General features: G+C 46.7%; 2 protein-coding genes across 5 annotated transcripts; one reads left to right on the top strand and one right to left on the bottom strand.

Moving 5' to 3' along the window:
• Positions 1-4,982: 4,982 nt before the first annotated feature.
• Positions 4,983-8,742, top strand: LOC135285310 (claudin-16-like). The gene is made up of 5 exons (XM_064397493.1): positions 4,983-5,140; positions 6,492-6,613; positions 6,985-7,087; positions 8,046-8,210; positions 8,360-8,742. The coding sequence occupies exons 2-5, from the start codon at positions 6,500-6,502 to the stop codon at positions 8,740-8,742; spliced, it is 765 nt and encodes a 254-aa protein (XP_064253563.1). The 5' UTR covers positions 4,983-5,140; positions 6,492-6,499.
• A 2,589-nt stretch (positions 8,743-11,331) lies between these two features.
• Positions 11,332-20,541, bottom strand: YBX1 (Y-box binding protein 1). 4 transcript variants are annotated; one of them, XM_064396917.1, is made up of 8 exons: positions 20,196-20,541; positions 19,794-19,857; positions 16,649-16,682; positions 14,491-14,580; positions 13,968-14,270; positions 13,534-13,613; positions 13,166-13,431; positions 11,332-11,707 (listed from the first exon to the last, which is right to left on the bottom strand). In XM_064396917.1, exons 1-7 carry the CDS (start codon positions 20,350-20,352, stop codon positions 13,197-13,199), a joined length of 963 nt encoding a protein of 320 aa, XP_064252987.1. In that variant the 5' UTR covers positions 20,353-20,541; the 3' UTR covers positions 11,332-11,707; positions 13,166-13,196. The 4 variants fall into 4 exon arrangements, with proteins under 4 accessions (XP_064252987.1, XP_064252985.1, XP_064252986.1 ...); XM_064396915.1 differs by having other exon boundaries at positions 13,166-13,443; positions 20,196-20,535; XM_064396916.1 differs by having other exon boundaries at positions 11,332-11,702; positions 13,166-13,443; positions 20,196-20,535.

The raw sequence follows: 20,541 nt of genomic DNA, 5'->3' as shown, positions 1-20,541 counted from the left end.
AGTCATTAGAAACACTTTAAACGAAATAAAAGAACTAGCATATTTACGAAATCAAAAGACTCCTACACTTGATTCCAGTTGGTGGGATAATCTATGAATTTTCAAAAAAAGTTGGAAAACTATAACCTTCACTGTGGGTACACTTGTTAGTCTGTTCTTATTTCCATGTTTAACAAAAATAGTGACATCTGCTGTACAGAATAACCTAAGGATCTCTAAAGGAATTAACCTGAAAAAACCAAAAAAGGTAATGAAGCTTAGTAAATATGATCACCCAAGTGCTGAGAAAATGCATAATCAATACAAAAAATATAGGAAATTCTATGAGCCAAAAATTATAAGTTGATGCAAGCTTAAGCTTGATCAAAGAAAAATAGGGGGGAACTGTTATGAATAGAAAGTTGTATTTTTTTTTAAGTTTCAGAGTTAAAAAAACCAAGCCAGACCGAGTCAGACTCCTTTAGGTTCCCTGCGGAAGAAAAGCCCTTAATCACTCGTTGATGGCGGGTGATTAACTGATTGTTTCCCTGATGCTAGCTGTATGCCAAGGAGATACCAAGGGAAACCCTCCAGGGTAAAGAGATGGGCAGTGACACCAGAGACAACATGCAAATGACAAATGCAGTGCACCCTGGGTTTTTACAGTTTTACAGTTTTTATAAGAAAAACCTCTAAAATCACGAGCCAACAAGTGACTTAAAGTGACGTCTAAGGATGGGAGCATTGTCCCGTACCTGCTTGAATCTTTTTATTTCTCACCCTAACCTGAAAAGAAACTGATTAAAGAGACCCCCCGGGTTTCTAAACCAACAAACCAAGGACTCAACGACTCTCCCGTGAGGACAGAGTCCCCAGTTCTGTCTGCAGACCAGCGGACAAAACTGCATCATCCTCCTGCTTCGTGCCACGCCTGGAAGCAGCGGCGGCGAGGACGCAACCCGTCGATTTCTCCCCACCTGAGCTGATTCTTCTTAATAAAGGCATTAAAAAGGAGAAAGATCTCCTGCCTATTTATTTCAGAACAGTTATAAAGACAATTCTAATAAATAACTGAGGAAGTAAAGCATGGAAGAAGGCCTTTGAGCCTATCCTTTGTTTGCAATTAACCTTTATAAGTCTTTGGTTGATTTAGGAGCATTCGAATTAAAGCTTTAAAGATGTTGCTGTTTGACAGGAACTTTCTGCTTCTAGCTAAAAAGAGTTTTGCAATAATAACCTTTTGAAGTATAATTTTAGAATATTGCTTGTAGTAAAGACCTTTGAAACTATAGCTTTAGAATATATAAAAAGGAAACATGCTTATCTCGATGCCTTAACAAAATATTGAAAAGCAGCTTGAGAAAGGAAGATGAACATCAACTCCAGGATTGATAGTTTTGACCAAGGGAAGCTGGACATCACTGTTATGAGATTTATAGTCCTTGCAATTAAAAGGTGGACCCACATCTGGAATCTGGACCTCACCAGCTGGGAGACTTCTTTCTTCTTTTGGAAGCTGGACCCCACCATCTGGGGATACTCCTTTCTGGGATACATCCTGAGAAAAACTGAATCACAATAGTGTATAGAATTGTGACATAAAAATTGGGAATAGAAACTGCTGAGAAAGCTTATGAGTTCCCCTATAAATATCTGTAAGCCCCAACTATCGGCGTGCAGTTGGAGGGACAATTTCCCCCACTGTACCCAGTGCTGTATTGCCCATACTTTACCATCTTAATTAATAAATTGATTGCTGCTTGAATATTGGCCTAGTCAAGCCTCTCATTTATAACACTGGGAATCCTTAACTTTGCCTCTCCCTGCCCTGTTCAGAGCCAGGCAGTTGTTTTTTCGGTCTGGCTCTGGGTTTCTCCATGCTGTAGCCGGCACCATCCCTGAGTTCCAGCTACCACTGTGGAACTTCTAATACATCTATCCACCACCCCGGGATTTTTTTGCTCATTTCTGCCAGCTGTGACGGTAACTGCACCAAAGGGGAAAGTGCCAGCATCCAAGATGGCTTTTACCGGGTCCCTGGTTCTGTTTGTTGTTAATGTCATAGTTACTGTTTTGTTTGCCTTGTTATACATACTAGTAAAGAATTGTTATTCCTATCCTCATATCTTTGCCTGAGAGCCCCTTGATTTCAAATTTATAATAATTCGGGGGGAGGGGGTTTACATTCGCCTTTCCAAGGGAGGCTCCTGACTTCCCTAGCAGACACCTGTCTTTCAGACCAAGACACCAATTTAATGAGCAGTATTGAGATTTTGGGTCATACTTCTTTCTTGCTTTCAGCCAAATCCCTGTGAAATAACTGTCCTGTCATTTTTAAAATAGGCAGTGTTATATTTGCCCAATTATCCCATCAAAAAAAAACCCCCAAACAAAAATGTAACAGCAATTTTAATTAAGTAACTTAAAATATATAAAATTGAATACACTTGAAATATTGACAATGTAATTTGGTTAAAATAAAAAAAAATTTGGTTCTGATAACAGCACATAAGCAAAAATAACCGTGTGGGGTACGCAGTGCAGGGCTTGACCCCCGCCACCTCACGAACAAGCCTGCCAAGCCAAAATTCCCTCTTTTATGCTGTATGTCATCACCATCTCCTCCCATTTTCGATTTGTCACACTTTGTATCTCCATCCTCATCACCTTTACCACGCATGCTCCACCATTCTTTTAGGGGGTCGTACCACTCTTTGGGGGTCTTCTTTGAGGAAGGCCTCTTCTCTTCCTCGGTGTCCTTTAATTCACCTTTTGGATTACACATGCACACCAAGCTGGTATAGTATAAGCCAATATTATGTTCTAACATTAAAGCAATAAATCTCATATAATTAACATTTTCCTGGTGTCCAACCAAATTCTCTCTTTCAACTAAATTTAGTAATAGTTATCTCTTGCTTCTTCCTGTTCTAAACATCTGCAGGAGAAAGTTAGGGAGCCCCTCCTCTCCCTTTCTTTCTTGGCATTACACCTTTAACTGTTTCATTAATTAATTAGTATCAATATTGATTATTGTTTCAATTCTGTCAGCACGAATCATACTTATTTATTACAGCAGAAATGAGGGAAAAGGGAAAATGACCCCCACACATATTCATGCAGAAGGGCTTTTGTCACACATCTGAGAAATGGCTGAATTTGATGGTGATTTTAATAATTCTTATTCACTGTCCTGCCCCTACAGCATCTACTGAATCCTCTCTAGTTCTCTGAGATCATCCCATTTCAGAAAATATCTTTTTTCCCTTCCATCCACAACAGTTTTTTTTTTAGTAAAATATTTGCTGAAGTTCAAGGTTTGGGTTTTGTCAGCACTTTTTAAACACATGGTTGTGACAAACCTCATAGTTTTGACAAACCAAAGTTTTTTGACAAACCCAAGAACTGATTTTCACTGTCACTAACCCAGGAAAGGAGCTTAATAATTTGACCACTGATATGTGGTGTCATGGGCTGGAGACAGACACATGACACACTATGGAGAGTCACCAGCAAAGAGCATTGAGCTTAATATGGCTACCCTGCTTATAGGGCATTTGAATCTCCTAGCTTAGACAGCTGATTGGATGGGACCTCTCTCCCCCCCAGCTCTCTGGCCAGTGATGTATCTGCATCTAAGCTTGAACAAGGTTGGCTGAGGTCTTTGTTAGTTTTTTCTAGAATGAGCCAGGTCAGCCGAATTGGATTTGTTATGGCTAGATTTACTTTGTTCAGCTACAGACTAGCTGTGCTGTGACAGACTGACTACTCCTAGCTCTGCTCCTCTACCTGCCTCTTTTCACCCCCAAAAAGGTTTCAGTTGGGGATTAACAAGGTGGATTAGTTTGATATATCATAAACTGAGTGTTTAGACAGAACAGAAAATAGAAATACACCTATTTTATAGGTGTTGCCAAGACCATGGAGGTACAGTTTTGTATCACTTGGGGTCACACAGTATTTCATGTGTCACAGATGTCCAAGAACCATAAATTCTTGATCTGTAAAGATTGGAAAATGAAGGTTCACAAGCCCTTCTGAACATTTTTTGCCTTAATTCACTGCTACATTCCAAAGCATTAGACTTGCCATGTGCCAGAATTCTGGGAAAATAGAATAACTCAAAGCCACAGGAATCTCACACATCAGGCACCTGGGCATCCCTGCAGGGCTGAAGGATTTGCCAAGATTTGTGTTTTGCCAAAATGCCCACAGTAAAATGCTGCAGACGATTATCTAGAGGAAAAAAAACCAAAAAACCAAAAAAACAAAAAAAAAACCCCAAAAAACCCCCCCCAAAAAAAACCACCAAAAACCAAAAAATCAAAACACAACAAAGCCCAAACCCACCCTAAAAATCCAACTCAACTATGCACCCACAAATGGAAATGAGAGATGAGGGTGAGCGGTGGCAGAGCCATGAGGCACAGGTGAGCCCAGGGATGCTCAGAGGATGCTGTAACACAGATCCTGTGTAATCCCCAAACAGTAGGGGATTAGAGAACAAACCTGAAGTTTTTAGGGCAGCTCCAAGTGACAGACAGCTAGGGTGCTGCTACTCAGGTTCAGAGGTACTTCCTTGGGTGCTGACTGCTGCAGGTTTTCAGTTGTTTTCTGCTTAATGGGGAAAAAAAAACGTCTTAATTACCAGCCAAAGAGGTTCATTATCAGCCTGGCATTCCAGCTCCTTTCTTTGGCACCTTCCAACCCTCTGAACTCAGGTATCACTCTTGGATCTTATGCCATTCCAGTGCCTTAGGCCACTCATTCTTAGGCAGTAATTGAAAGGTCTAATAAAAAACTGGTTATTTGTCCAGGACACATAGTCCCCCACCTGGGGAGAGTTCCCAGCAGGTTTCCATTGTTTTCCTCATGTGACATTTTTGGGGAGGCTCCCTTCCCAGCCTATGACTGCTCTAACTGCAGGGATGCCCATCATGTCTCAGAGCACAAAACCCAGCTGACATACCTTGGACAAACCTTAAATAGCCCAGCACAAGCTCCAGCTGATGCTGCGTAACCCTGACTCCATTAGATGAGTCAGGATCCAATCCCATCAGCACTTAAAAGCCTCCCAGACCTACATCCCTTATCCCAAATCATCAGCAACAAAGAGATTCTGTCATCACCCCTCTGCAACAAGGATGAGCCTGCAGTGAAGGTAATGCTCTCCATAAACACCTTTTATTATCAACAAGGTTTAGAGCTGATTTTTCCCAGCATTAAGAATTTATTTCTCTTTCTTGATTATATAACTGAAGTGGCTGAACAGATTTTCTTCAAAGGCTCCAAAACAGCTGGACTCTAGCAGAAACAAATAAGGCTCTGGGGAATTAGCTCAGAAGGGAGCCTGGGGAATTAAAAAAACTTATTGTAAATTGAGGTCTAAGAGACTGACCACTTGGAGTGAAGCTGATGGAAGTGCTCAGAGATGATGGCAGAGTGATGCCTTTACCACCAGTGACATCCCAAGAGGGGATGTGGGGGGAGATTGGGCATATTGGGTGTGGGGACAACCCTCCTTCCCACCTTTGCCCCACAGGGAGCCATGCCAGGATGGGCAGCCTCTGGCTGGAGGTACTAAACCTGGTGATGATGAGTTATCATTTCATGGTAATTAACCCATGTAGCTCAGAAACTCATCTGGGTCTTGCTAATTAAGACCAGATGAGTTTCTGAACCCCTGTCCAAAGGGTTGTTGCAGTGGTTGCAGTAAAATATTTGGTATTTTGGGTTGCAAAACATGACAAAGTAGGATTCCTGCCCAGGATTTGCAGATACAATGTCCCCTGTTCATACCTTGGGCACAGCTCCCCCCTCTGCAGAGTGCCTTCATCTAGGAATGGAAAACATCCATCTAGGATGGAAAACAAATGGTGCCATCCCTTCTCCTCTGTGGAAAGCCTTGGCAGCTCCTCAGGGCACCCACACCATGTCCCAGCAGCCTTTGTTCCCCTTGGAATGGGAGTTATATCTTTGGGCTTGTGCTTAAGATTAGGACACCTTCATGGGACACTTTCTTGTGCTCCAACCTGGATGTTCAACACCTCATAGCTTTTCCTGGAGAAAAACAAAAGTAAGAAAAGGCAGAGGGTGTACCCACCAAGTCATATGGCAGGGATGGAGGTCCCTAGAAGTTCTCTGGAGACATGCTTGGGTCACAGATTTTTGTACCAGCAGTTATTTGACAGTGGTTTCCAGCAGCTCTTGATTGCCAAAGGGATTGGTTGGCATCTTCTATTTGGAAGAGAGGGAACCAATGTGGGAATGTATCCACTACGAAATTACTGTGTGTCTAAAAGCTCTCTCTATATGTAAACCTGGTGGCCCAACCTTGGCTGAGGATATTAAAGCATTTTGACAGCAAGTGAGCACTGTGAGACAGGACCCAGATGACTCCTAGGTATCCAGAGAATGCCTGGCCTCGGTGGCACTTTGTCTTGTAAGTAAGATCGGGTGTCTGGAAGCAGCCAGAGCAAGCAGAGTTGGTGAACATCTCTGTGCTCTTTCAGGTCCCCCCATGACTGCAGCCCTGCAGGTGACAGCATTCGGGCTCACTCTTCTCTCAACACTCTTCCTGCTCCTGGCCACGTGCACGGACTGCTGGATGGTCAATGCTGATGACAGCTTGGAGGTGAGCAGAGAAATCACGTGGAAGGTGAGCAGAGTAGCCACCTTTAAGGTGAGCAGAGCACCATCATCCTCAAGATGAGCAGCTGAGAGCAAGGTGGGTGCCTTGCCATCCATGAGGTTGCACAATGTCTCCACAGGCTTGGAAAAGTGGCGTGGTGGGACAAACCCACTGCTTTTTGAGTTGAAGGATTAGACTACTATAGAGATAGAGGGATGGAACAGGAGAAAACAGAGAGCAGGTATGGGCAAGGAGTCACCAGGACCTGTCCAGGTGTAGTGGTGGGAGCCTGAAATCTGCCCTGCTGGGAAGATCCATGGGAAGCTGGGGAAACCCTGATGCTTTTTTCATGAGTGCCTTTCTCCTGCCTCCAGATAAGTCACAAATGCCGGGGCCTTTGGAGGGAGTGTGTCACCAACATGCAGGACGGGGTCAGGACCTGCGACCAATATGACTCAATTCTGGCTGACCACCCAGGTGAGCTGACCTGGCCTGGAGGTATTTACTAAGTTCACATCTCAGAGTCTTCTTGAAAGGGAAGAGGAAAAGTGATTATCAGTGCACCAAGCTGCCCTTTGTCAGTCAGCCACACCAGCTTAGGGCTGCTCTTGGTCTCCTGCCCCAATAGCCTGGTCTTTGCAGAAACTTGGCAGTTAGACCTGCCTGTGGGGTCATCAGGCAGGAAGGATCCTGTGAAGCTGTGCCACTTCACAACAAACATGCTCCAGCATGTAGAACCTAGGATTTCCAACCCACTATGCTGCAGGCAGAGCAAGGACCATTCCCACTGGCCAAGGACTCATGCCCACAGATCAGAGACAGTCACATCAGGGTAAGGACATTTCTTCTGGCCTGTACAGGGCACACCAAGCCCTGCAGAGAGAACCTTTTTGTTGGGTAATGACATGGAACACAGACACGGGGAGTGGAGAGGAAAGTAGTTGGTATGGACTAAGCGGGAGTGCCACATTGCTCTGTGGAGAAGGGAGCTTTGCAGGGCACAGTCCCATCACAGCTGGTGATATGATCCATGCCAGCTCTAGTTTTTCACTGGTATATTGACATTTGCTGTTTAAAACACCTGCTACACAACTTGGAAGAAAAAACAGTGTAGGCAGTAGTGTCTTCTGCTCAAGAATGGCTGGAGCAGGCAACCACATACCAGGTGCTATACCAGGTGATGGGTATACCTTGAGTTGTTTGGTTTCTTGAGCTGGCCTAATGATGGGTTTAAGTTCTTATTAAGTTTCTGATGAGCTTGTTGAGCACCTTCCCTTGGCCCATGGAAGGCATGGGGTTGATGGATTCCAGTGTGATGACCAGTGGTGAGCTGGGTGACTCAAAAAGCACATGGACAGAAATCTGAAGTGGAGACACCTGTTTCTCTGATAATTCCTCATTCCCATTTATGGTTGTTTTTAACTTTCCTGCCCAGTGAAAATTGTGGTGACACGGACCCTGATGATCACGGCAGATCTTCTGGCTTGCCTTGCTTTGGCTACACTGGTCCTTGGGCTTGACTGCATCACATTCCTCAAGGAAGATCCTAATGTCAAAATGAAGATGTGCTATGGAGCTGGAGTCATACTCTGCGCTGGGAGTGCGTGGCTGGGCGAGCTTTGGGGCAGACAGACTTCATGTCCCACAGGGAGCTGGGGAGCATGCTGGGAGCTAGTGGCACTCCTTCAGCAGGGCTTGGGGCGTATGGGATGTTGTATGGTTCTTTTTAACAAGCCCCATTCCTCCTAGGCATCCTGGGGCTCATAGGCTCCGTGTGGTATGCAGTGGACGTCTACGTGGAGAGGGCCATGCTGGTGTCACACAATATATTCCTGGGAGTCTACTATGACTTTGGGTGGTCATGCTGGCTGGGGATGGCTGGCTCCATGGGCTGCTTTGTGGCATCTGTCCTGCTGACCTGCTGCCTCTATGCCTGCACAGGTCAGTCTGTCTCATTCCACCCTATCCTATGTCAAGTAGCTTTTTGCCTTGCAGGGATAAGGGGTGAAGGAGAAACTCAGAGGGCACAGAGGCTTCTTGCAGGGTCCAGCCTAACCAAGGGGGACCCCTCTGTGCCCAACCCTGTGCCCTTTGGCTGGGAAGGCTACACAAGGCAGAACAGGGCTGAGTGAGAGGCCCCATAAACCCTATAAAGGGCATGAAGAGGGTACAGGGATCCATCCACATCTGTGGGCCTCCAGGTCCTGGTGAAGGTGTGCTGATGTTTACTCAAAGCAGCAGCTGTGCTAGAGTTGAATCCCTGTCATCAGCCAAAGCCTGAGACAGTGGCTGCAGGGATGTACTGGTTGAAATACAGCCCCCTCATCAGGGACACTGGGCAGGTGATGCCTCCCCAGAAGTCATCTCCAATCCTTATGCCTGGTCTCAAGGGAAGTTAACCCTGCTGGCTGTCTGAGTTAATTTCTCCTGCTGTGTCCCCATGCTGTGGCAGTCCCAAGTCACCCTGCAACTGCCAGCCATGACACAACCCCAACTCTTTCCTGGTAGCTCCCAGCAGCCACTGTCAACTCCAGAGACATCTCCAGCCCCGGGGCATCCAGACAGCCACCAGCAAGATGTACGCCATGGATTCTCGTGTGTGATGGCCAGCAGCACCTCCTGCACCCAGCCCTGATATGGGACACTCTCCCTGTCAGTCTGACCCCATTAAAGCACTAGCACCTGTACTGAGACATTTCTGCAGCTGCTTCCAGCCTCTGACACAGCCAGCTGACTGCTAAAAGCAAAGGTACTGCAGCAGTCAGCCAGGGAAGGGTTTTTCTTCCACTTCCAGCCAGGTGTCATGAAAATAAATCCCAGAAAAGTATTGCTTTAAGGAAAGATTACCCTGTTGCCTGGGAAAGCTGTCAGGACACTGAAGGCAGAGTAGCTCCTCTGACATTGCTCAGCCCATGCTTTGGGGGAATTCAGTGGGAAGTCTTTTCCACATGGAGCAGCACTGACTCCATGTGGCTGGTAGCCCTCCCACACCAGCCCCACTGGAAACCTTCCCTGGGCTCGGATTCAGGGTGGCTTGTGCTCAAAAACTGAGTAAAACCAGGACTCTGGAATACTTAGTTACCCATGTTTTCATGGGGGATCATGAAGGAACACCAAAGCCATACACACCAGACACAAGGAGGTGAGTCAGTCTAAAGCCTGATGGAGATGCTCTGTCAGCAGAGTGTGGTTTTCAAGTTCACACAAAATGGGAATTCTCTTTTGGAAATGAATTATTCATCTATCAGCATTTGTAAACCATTATGAAAACAAACCAGAACCTGAAACCACCAACTCAATCCCCACCATCCTTAATTACTGAATGTTGGTTGTGGCCTCATTCCCTTCTCACCCCAAGCTAAGCACACAGACACCAATTGCAGCACAGGGAAACCAAGCAGAAGCTCCTCAGCACTGTCACCCTGAGAGAAGGAAGGCCAAGCTCCAGGCCCGAGCAGATGGTGTTGCAGGGGCACAGCCAGTCCCCAACAGATAGGTGTGAAGACTTGCAGTCCCACTCCTGCAGCCCAGGCAGGCTGCAAAGCACCTGCATCCAAAACCTAGAGCTGTAAGGGTCTTCTTGAGCCATCTGCCCCCTCACATGAAGCCAAAAGGCAGCAAAGCTGTTGTTTATTGCAGCTTCTCACACTTCTGCAAGATGGAATGTCCGGGGCAAGTCTGTCCATTTTCCAGGACCCCAGGAAAGGAGAAAAATCCAAACACTGAGTGACAGGAAGGGGCAGAGATGAGATTGTGCTGTCAAACAGCGGTGTCTGGAGGGCAGAATGCTCACAGATGGCACAGCCAGGAGATGGGCAGATGCATTAGCAGGTGCTTGGAGACAGCAAAGCCTGGAGCACTAGGATTGTTGGGACACCTGGGGTGATTGGGACACTGGAGCCCACAGGAAAATTATTAAGAGCACAGAACTCACTAGTAGTATGTGAAAGGTCCCAAAAGCTGCCATTGGACATCGACCCCCCCCTGCAGGTGCTCTGCAGTGGTTCTAACAGGTGCTGTCAGACCATGGCACAGCTCTGAGCTCCATGCTGAGGGAGCAGCCCCTACTTACCAGGTTCTCACCATGGCAGTGGGGTGCAGCCAAGGCCAGTTTTGTCATAAGGCACAGCTCCTTGTCCATGCTTCTGCACCCAGCTGGCTCTGCAGTGCACTCATGCAGCAATTGTGCTATAGCACAGCCCCAATGACAAGTTTGGGATATTTTAGGTATCTAGAACCTGGCACAGGCTGCCCCATCCCTGGAAGTGTTCAAGGCCAGCCTGGACAGGGATTGGAGTAACCTGGTCAAGTGGAAGGTGTCCCTGCCCCACTGAGAGGGCATGGGATGAAGTGAGCTTTAAGGTTCCTCATTCCTCCAAACCAAACCAATGTCTGATGTTACCATTTTTGGGGGAGGGTTCCCCCTTTTTTTTTAAGCACCCTCACACCACCTCAGGTCTGCAAGTGCTGTATTCTACCAAGGACACAGCCAAGCTGTACCAACAGCTCCTGGAAACACACTGGGCTAGCGCTAGAAACTCCCACCCCTCTGTGCCTGCCCGTCATTCTCCAATGTGACTCGACTGCACCTTCATTGGTTTTTTTACTTCAACTTTTGTGCTTTACTCCACCAGCCTGTATGCCCAAAGAGTAAATCAGTCATTTTTTTCCCAAACCTTCTATGAATACTTAAAACCTTTAAAACACCTAAGCACACATGGTAACTCTTTAAGACCTTTATTAACAGATGCTTGCAGTTTGACTTGAAAAAATCAGGCGTATATTTCATACAAATTAAAAATGAGGTTCTTAAAAATCTCAATGTGACCAGATATGAAACAATTTACAAACTTTTAAAGGTATATTGAGAAAAACCAGGCTTTTAAAAAACGCGTTTATCATTTCCAAAAAGAGAATTCTTTAGGTAAAAATAATAAAAACCCCATGCTGCATAGATAATGCAGATAGTTCTAGTAATCTGGTCAACAGCAAAAAGCAAGCACTTAAGGTCTTCAGTTCCAATTCTTTTGTTCATTTCTTATTGCTGGAATTTCATTTTCTTCTTCATTTCTTGAAGTCTTTTCTTTGATGACTAAACTGAAAAAGAGGGAAAAAAAAGGCTGATCAGACAGTTGTCAAAGGGTTACAGGGGTGCTTTGTGTACCAAGGCCCACCTGCAACTCAAAAATTCACCCTAAGCTGCCTGTCACAAGCTCACAGCCCAACCCTCACCAGCTACTTCTCCTTGTCAGCCCCACCCTACACAACCACACCAGCCACCTTTGTAAAGGAACAACGCCAAGGACTCCAAAGAGAGCAGTCAGTCAGCTTAAGCCCAAAGGGATCTCTCCCATCATGGGGAGAGCTGCTTCCACCAGGCTCTGCCAACATTCAGCCACTGCTCAAAGCACAGAAACTAAACCAAATATTCTCCAATGCTACCAGACAGCAAGAGAAACCAAGGTGACATTGTGATATTCTTCTGAAGCCCATGTTCTAAGAATTCATCCAGGAGGTGTTGACCACAAAAAATGAATACCAGGATACAACAAATGTTCACCAAAAGTGCACAGAGATCACTGCAGCACAGTCTGGACAGTGAGTGAATGATCCATCTGCAAGTGGAACATGAAGCAGTAGAGCCCATGCAGATCAAGTCTCCATGCCTCCACAGCTGGGAGAGGCTGCAGCTGCTGCCAACACTGAGCCTTCTCTCAGCCCAACTCCTCTAGCCCCTGTCCAGCCCATCAATATAACCACTCAGACTGCTCCCACTACAGCCTAAATTCTTCTTCCACTTTCCTGCCCTCCAAGTAATATGCAAGGAGCAAGGGACAAAAGGAACGGGATACACACATGGGTGACAAGAAATGCAGAACAAGTAGAGTCCCGGCAATGAAAATATTCCCAAATTAGGAGAACTGTCTCTCAGGAGTCAGCACCAAACAAGCCCCAATCACAGGCAGGTTCCCTTGCAACTAACCCAGCCTCTGGCCCCTGCCCTGCACACAACCCTTCCGAGCCCACATCTCAGCACTGCAACACAGCTCTCACATGCTCTGACAAAACCACGATTTCTACCAGTTTTTCCAGCACTTTGATTAGATAAAAGGCTGCTCGCAAGACACTCCTGCTAATTCTGCATCACCTTTGTAGAAACAGATGCCAACGTCCCAATGCCATTCACCTCTCTGTACAGACTCAGCTCAGGCACTAATGGAGCTATGTAAATCCCAGTATGTGCTTCTCCTGACTACTTTCAAGTCTTTACATCGAATTTCTGGGTGAGCAGAGACTGCCGTACACCTCAACTACCGCATGCAGCCAAGATTTTAAGTGTAATAGTATTCCATCAATAACAACTAAAGCTTGTAACTAAGTCCTCCCAATTAGTCAGCATTGATGCAACAAACCCTCGCAGTCCAGTTCTCCAGACATATCACAGATCAGTTACAGCATGTGTGAGCAAGACGAGGCCAAACATTGTAAGGCACAAATAAAAAGCAACAAAAGAAAAAGTCAGCAAATGGCATCCCCAGGCCCCTGGTCACGCACCCGGATGATGGTAGAGATGTTAAGCCGGTATTTACTCAGCCCCGCCCTGCTCAGCCTCGGGAGCGGACGTGTTCTCAGCTGGTGGTTCGGCTGTCTTCGTCTCTTTGCCATCTTGTGGTTTAGGGTTCTCTGGGCGTCTGCGTCGGTAGTTGAAATTACGGCGGTACCGACGTTGAGGTGGCTGCTGACTTTGGGTTTCATCCCCTTGGTTCTCTTTATCTTCTTCATTTCCATCCTCTCTAGGCTGTCTTTGACGAGGAGGACCCCTGAAAGTCAAGCTAGGCTTTAACTGTGCAGCACCTGAGCATCACCATGTCCTGGCTCTGTTGCTGAACAAGGCTAAAACCAGCAGCTGATCTGCAGCATACCTGCGAAATCTTGGTCTGTAACCCCGGTACATGTTTTGCCTGACTGGTCTGCCGTCTCCTGCACCCTGGTTGTCAGCACCCTGCAAGACATCAGGCCACAGACTGCCTCAGCCCCAGCCAGAAATGTGCTAACTCCACAGCTTGTCATGCTATGAGAAAGGAGCTTGAAAGGTCATCAGTTTAGTCAAGGTGGACAGCAGTTCTACAGAACAGGTGCACACATGATGGAGAATCCTCCACTTAATCATACAAATTGAAATATTCTGGTTTTTAGAAGCTGTAACATGAAGACCTTCAGCTACTTCATTTCACGCTACTGCCAAGCCTTACCAAAATCATCTGGAGTACCTATAAGAAGTGTCAAAAGGTGCATCCCTTCACCCTGCTCCAAAGCAACCAAGCCCATTTAGCATCATATGTCAGGCAAATGTTACCTCCACTATCTCTCCCTGTACGGGAGGGTTGGTGTATTGTGGACGACGCCCGTAGGGCCTACGCATATAGTAAGGTGGGTACCGCCGCCTGCGATAGGGACGGCGTTGCTGGGCTTGGCCTTCTGGTATGTTCTCTGCTCCTTCGTTCTTTTCCCCACTCTCACTGTTCTGGTAGTTCTGCTGATAGTTGCGTGGAGGACCCCTACGACGTGGATATCGTCTGTAATGGTTACGATCTGCTGCGTATTTACTGCCCTGCACTGGAACTCCACCAGGTCCTGTGACATTGGCTGCCTCCGCACCCTAAAGAGTGGAAATAGCATTAGGGAAACGGTCACCATCCCACCAGCTACAGCATAACAGTCTAGTACTGAGCAAAGATTTACATCCACATTGTGAAGAAATTAAAAACCATTCACCTCCTCGGATGTCATCAGGCATCAACTCAAAACCACAGGCACCACACCAAAGCCTGCAACCTGAGTTTTCCATGTGCACTCTGACACCCGAGAGATGTGTTTACCTTTTCTCCCTCAACCACATCAAACTCCACGGTCTCTCCATCTCCTACGCTGCGGAGGTACTTCCTGGGGTTATTCTTCTTTATGGCAGTCTAACAACACAACAATGCAGGCACAGCATAAGTATACAAAGGAAGACTTTTTTAACTTATTTTAAGATTACTAAATACTCAGTTTCTTTATCACAGGAGAAAGATCTGTATTTCTGAAAAATCAACTGAATAATTGGGAAAATCCAGGAAGTCATAAAATGTACTTGTATTATGCTCTGGACTATCTGAAATGTGCAACAGCTTTACCATTAACTGGAAGCACCTGTCAACATGCTGTCTGCTGGCTAAAAAGGCAGTTTGAAAACAAAGAGGAAAACTCTCACACCACACACTGGCTAAAGCACTCCTAATCACAGTTTAAAATTCAACATCACTATGATAGTTATACATTCATCTGATGCCTATACACCAGTATATCACAGCCCTTCCAATCACCCTCTTGGATTTCCAGCCCTCCATTATTTCCCACACACCACAGGACACAGCAGCTTCTGTGTCCCATACTCTGTAAACATAAAAATGGCCATGTATAAAGAGATCTCCTCCTCCAAGGCTTCCAACACCATAATTTCTACCACAGGTCTAACCAACTAATCCTAAATCTACTACAGCTGTGTATTGCACAACAAAGATTGGTCTTTTCCAGGTGTCAGCAACAGACAATCCTCTGTATCAGTGGCCACCTGCCAAACAACATTACTAGAAGGGACTCAGTTTTTGGTGCTCTGCAGTACTGGATGACATCTTCAACAGACAAGTTAATGCTCAGTACACACTGTGCTCAGGCATGTTCTGCTTATCAAACACTTTAACTGAAGGGCAATAGAAGTGCAACAACTTTAATATAAAATACCTGCCACACAATTTGGTTAGATTTCTTCTGCCTAAATTGTAAAAAATCAATGGAAAAATATGCCCACAAGTCTCTGTAACTTTAAGGAAAGCCTTATTACAACAAGCAGCCAGTCCAACAGCTTTTTGTGACACCTGAGCTATGTAACAGGGATAGAGAAAAGCACACACAGCTAGACTTCTCAAACAACCTGATTTCTTTCTGATTAGAGCCCTATAACTGTTTAATTGTAAAATATTACACTAAAACAAAGCATTACCAAACTGTTATTTCAGAAACATAGACAGCAACTACATGACAAGTCCTGTAACACAACCAGGAAGTCAAGGTCACTTTCAGGTGGCCCTACTTGCCCATCGGGTCTGAAAGCTTCCCCTCGGGGTATGTATTACCTCTCACAAACCAGTGCCTCTAAAAGCTGGTAATTCACACAAAGAACAAGCATGAAGCTGAGAGATGATAAAAACAAAACACTTTCCAGGCATTGTTTTTCCCTTCCTTTGTGTTAACATCAGCAGCATATCCCTAACTTGAGACTAAAGAATGACCCATGGATTCCTAAATGCCAGAGTAAAGCAAGCTCCACTAAGAATTCTTTGTGGGCTGCTTACTAAGGAGATCCTGAGCCAGAAAGGGCAAAAAGCAAATTGCTGATCACAGCCTCTCAATTAGACAAAGAACTAAACCAAAGCAAACCAGCTCCATAAAGTAAGACACAGGTGTAGTGTGCAGTCTTGGTCTATTTTCCAGAGGCTTACCTATTTGCCATACATTATATCTAAGGATACATATCAGTTAAATTGAAAAGCCCATACTAAAATGTTGGTAGACTTTCACTGAAAGCCTAGAGCAATAAAATCTGTAATTCTGCCTAGGAAAAAAAAGTTTAATTGGCACTTCATTATTAAGTTCCATTAACTTCTCTCCCTGCTGCAAGCTTTTCATTTATTTCCAGATGTTCACTTAACCACTGTATGAATCCACAAGATGACTGGACTCCAAGCAGTTATCCCCAAGCCCATGCTAGCACCTAGTGCAATTCTCATCACTGTACACCATCAAGCCCACTCAGCTGATGTGCAAAACCCCAAAGTGCAAGCAGGCTCTTCTTGCAATGCAACCAACCAAATAAGTTGTTTGTGTTCAAGTGACAGTGAAAAGGCAAGGCTCTTCCATAACTTCAATCCTACTTAAATGGGTCAGGAACAGGCAGTTTCTGAGAGAGAATATGTTTCACTTTCAAGGAAATCTTACCTGATGGACAAACACATCTTCCTTGGTGTCATTCCTGCAAGACAACAGGGTATTGACTTCATTAATAAAATGCACAGTAAATTAAAAATTCAATTGTTTGGTACAGAGGCAAAATGCTGATCTATCATAACAGCATTTGAGCATTACTCCTCAACCTGCTCTCAGCTAGTTCCTATTAGATTACTGTGTGTAGGAAAGAGATCAGCTTACACCAAGTGCAAAGCGCATGCTGAACATTCAGTAAGGCATACTCCTCCTCACTGCTGCACACCCCTCTATCCTTCACATCCCATCACCAGAGATGTTTGAATACCTGTCGGTGACCACTCACTCCTTCCCAGCTGTGCTCTGTGGGAGCTTTTGGAAGCAGCTCTGTCCTTGCCACTGTAGCCTCACTTACATCCCCTCAGCCTCAATGTTTCACTTACCTGAGGAACAGCAACACCAGCTGCCCATGAAGGCAGCACAGTTGGTCAAGCCTTGGTCTCCCCTCTCAATAAACAGAAAAGAGCTCAGGTCTGCATCTAAAAGGACCCAAGAGCACGCATCCTTCAGCATGACCCTGGCACAGTTTCTGCAACTGTCATGAGCCCAAACAACCACAGCTCAGCACCAGCTTCAGTCAGAAGTTTCTATTCTGTCCTGAAGAGGTACAACAGAGACAACCTTGCGCTACTTAGAGCTGCACAAGCCATCTCCTTCAATCCTGAAGCATGGACATCCCAGCTCCCACCACACCAACCCACCCTCACTGCGGTGTTAATTTTCACTACTGCATGGAACAATCTAAACAGCAAAGTGACTTTATTTCCTAGTTAAAGACATAAGTAAGCTTGTGTGAAAACATGCTCTCAACTGGAGTGCTCATGGCTAGTGGTAACAGAATACTTGCTCTGGCTTTTAGTAAGATAAAGCCAGGTGCTCCTTACCCCTGGCTTTAAAGAGTGAGATTTGACAATTAAACTTCTTTCAGAAACTCCATCCAAGCTACAGCTATTCCATCAGACATCACCAGTAAAAGTAAGTCCCCTTGTTTCCTCTTGAAACTGATGCCTACAGACCTCAAAAATTACTGGGAAAAGGCATCCAAAAGGCAGTGGAGCAGAGCCATTCCGATCACATCTCCAAAGCCCCAAGAACACAGCACTCAGAAGCCCTTGTAAAGCCAAAGCTGAAACTCTTCTTCAAAACACCATGTCCAAAATGCTGAAAACCTTCACAAGAGAATAGTAACATGCTTCTAGTAAAAATGCTGAGCACCTTCTTTCATCCTCAGCTGAAAAACAGTGGCAGGAAAAACAAGGCACAAACATGGATGCCTTGTATTTTCTCCAGGTTGAATTTTGGACAACCAGATCAGACACTTGTTTTTAAAATCCATTTGCAAAGCGGTTTCCATTCAAGAGGACATCAGAGTTTTGGCTCGATAACTAACGAGGTCACACAGAGCTCACTGAATCAAGTGAAAAACACGCCAGGCCATTTTACAGCCTCATGCCACTGGCCACATCACTCCGAATGCTGTTTTCCAGCAAGCACATCTAGAAGCAGCAAGCATGCTGTCATGCGGATGATGGAACAGCAGGACCATCACTTTTTCAAAGAAAATTTGGAAGGGTACAAGAGAAACACCCATTCTGAAGGCTGAACAAATAATTTAACTATCTTTGCACTATGCCACTCTTCCATTTACGTCTTTTATCCACTAAAATGTATTAGAAAAAGGGAAACAGATAAGCAGACTAAGAAGATGCCAAGTCCAGCAGGGCACCAAATACCACACTGGACAGTGTAGCTTCAGTTATGGCACAGACCAAGCCAGCAGCTTTTGCACATCTATTTGTTATTCTGGCAAACACAAGAAACAACAATCAAAGATCCGGAATTCAAATGCCTTCCTATTCTGGAATACAATCACACTTCTAACATTAAAAACACAGAGAAAGTACCTGAAATGAGTATGCACCTAAATCAAACCTCATTTCAGTTCCATAGCTTCATTTTATCTGAAAGCAGACCTGGCTAAAGCAGAGCCATGCAAGGGCAGGAGCTCTTGCACAGCTTCCCTGCAGCCAGGCAAAGATTCTAGAGCGGAGGAAATGTCCTCCCCTTCAGTTACCAGGCTCTAATCTCTTGATAATACGAGATCATGTTGGGTTTCTCATTACAAATGGCAACCTCAGGGATTAAACAGCTGCCAAAGTAATGACTGGGGAAGCTACTCGGATGTCTCAACTAGCTGCTGCTGCTTCCTTGCTTGACTGACATCACAGAACATTTTCACTGCTGAGGAAACAGGAAAAGCCTTCCCTCGAGGTGGGGTTTGTGGCTGGGACTTGGGAGGCGTTTCCAAGGCCAGAGACGCAACAGCTCTAAGCACTGGTGACTCCTCAACACTGGGAGCTGAAGCACGGCATGATGAACAATGCAAACTGGGCAGACTGGGAGGAAAGTTTGTAAAGCTGCAGACACAAAACCAATTCAGGAGCTTGACAGACAATTTACACTGATAAAGTTCATAAAGTAACAAGCAGTTCAAAAAAGCAATGTTTAAACCAAACATAAACAGAAGTTCCAATAATAACACTATACTTGCTGGCCTAAAGGGTGATTTTCCAGTGTGCAGCCTCATTCTGAGACTGGGGAGTTTAAGTACCACAAATTAAGGGAAATAGCTCTGGCAACACTCCAGGGAGGCCCCCCACAACCAATGGGGCCAAAAATTGCCAAATTGGCAATTTTTAAGAAACTTGTTTGCAGAGCACTTCCTCTCCTTGACAGGCCTACTTCAGGTACTTAATTTAAGTCCCAAAGCGTTCAAATTAGTCTTTCACATCAACTACTGTCATAAAACACCATAAAAGGATGGACCATAATGTAAGATATCGCCGCGGAAACAGACTCGCTTCGAGAGCGCAGTTCTTGCCTAGGTAAAAGGACTCGAAAGCCAACCAGGCAAGCCCCAAGCGGGTCAGGAACCCCGGGGTGGAGAAAGGGCGCATATCACCAGGTTCTTCTACCAAGCAGGGTGAGAGGCGGCAGAGGCACCGCCGCCCCCCGCCTGCCTGTCACCCGCGCGACACAAGCGCCGCGCCCCCCTCCCCGCGGCTCCCCGCGACAAGGCCCGCTGCGTCTGGGCGCTCACCTGTTGATGAAGCCGTAACCGTTCCTCACGTTGAACCATTTCACTGTTCCCAAAACCTTCGTTGCTGCGGGAAGGGGCAGAGTGAAGAGGGGAAGGAGGGGAGGGAGCGGCGCGTCAGGGGCACGTGGCGGGGCGCGCGCACAAAGGCCCCGCGTGGCGGACATCTTGCGCCGCCCCGCCCCCACCCGGCACGCGGGGCCGGCGGCGCGCGGGGAGGCGAGGGAGAGGGGGGCGACTAACGGCCGCCGCGCGCGCGAGCGAGCGAGCGAGGACACGAGCCGGGGGCGGGGAGGGGGCGCGCACCGCCCCTCGGGGGGGAAGGGAGCGCGCGCCACCCACAGCGGGGGAGGGGCAGGGGATCGGGGCTTCCCACCCCACTCCGGGACCCCAGGCTGCCCTCACCGATGACCTTCTTGTCCCCGCCAGCGGGAGGTGCCGCCGAGGCCAGGCCGCTGCCCCCGTTCCCGGTCCCACCGTTTGGCTTGGAGTCGGCGGGGGCGGCGGGGGCCGCCGCGGGGACGGGGGCGGCGGGCGGCTGGGTCTCGGCCTCGCTGCTCATGGCGGCGGCTGTTCGGTGCGGACGGTGGTGGTGACTGCTGTTTGCGCCGCCTCCCGCGGTGTGATGGTGACTGAGGCCGGCCGTGGGGGGGGGGGGGGGCTGCTCCCTGCTCCGGGCTCGCTGAGCTCCGCTCTCCGCTCCCGATACCGATCGAACTGGCCACAATGGCGGCGCGCACCGGCTAGCCAC

This window comes from Passer domesticus, chromosome 22, assembly GCF_036417665.1.
Source record: "Passer domesticus isolate bPasDom1 chromosome 22, bPasDom1.hap1, whole genome shotgun sequence".
NCBI classification, from domain to species: Eukaryota; Metazoa; Chordata; class Aves; order Passeriformes; family Passeridae; genus Passer; species Passer domesticus.
This window is presented reverse-complemented; position numbering and strand designations above follow the sequence as displayed.

Excerpts from the sequence above, each read along its gene's own strand:
- LOC135285310 (XM_064397493.1), top strand. The coding sequence starts at position 6,500 with ATGACTGCAGCCCTGCAGGTGACAGCATTCGGGCTCACTCTTCTCTCA. Across the intron at positions 6,614-6,984 it reads ATGCTGATGACAGCTTGGAG|ATAAGTCACAAATGCCGGGG; the intron begins GTGAGCAGAGAA and ends TCCTGCCTCCAG. Across the intron at positions 8,211-8,359 it reads AGTCATACTCTGCGCTGGGA|GCATCCTGGGGCTCATAGGC; the intron begins GTGCGTGGCTGG and ends CATTCCTCCTAG.
- YBX1 (XM_064396915.1), bottom strand. The coding sequence starts at position 20,352 with ATGAGCAGCGAGGCCGAGACCCAGCCGCCCGCCGCCCCCGTCCCCGCG. Across the intron at positions 16,683-19,793 it reads GGTTACGGCTTCATCAACAG|GAATGACACCAAGGAAGATG; the intron begins GTGAGCGCCCAG and ends GTTGTCTTGCAG. Across the intron at positions 13,444-13,533 it reads TACAGACCAAGATTTCGCAG|CTTGACTTTCAGGGGTCCTC; the intron begins GTATGCTGCAGA and ends GTTAAAGCCTAG.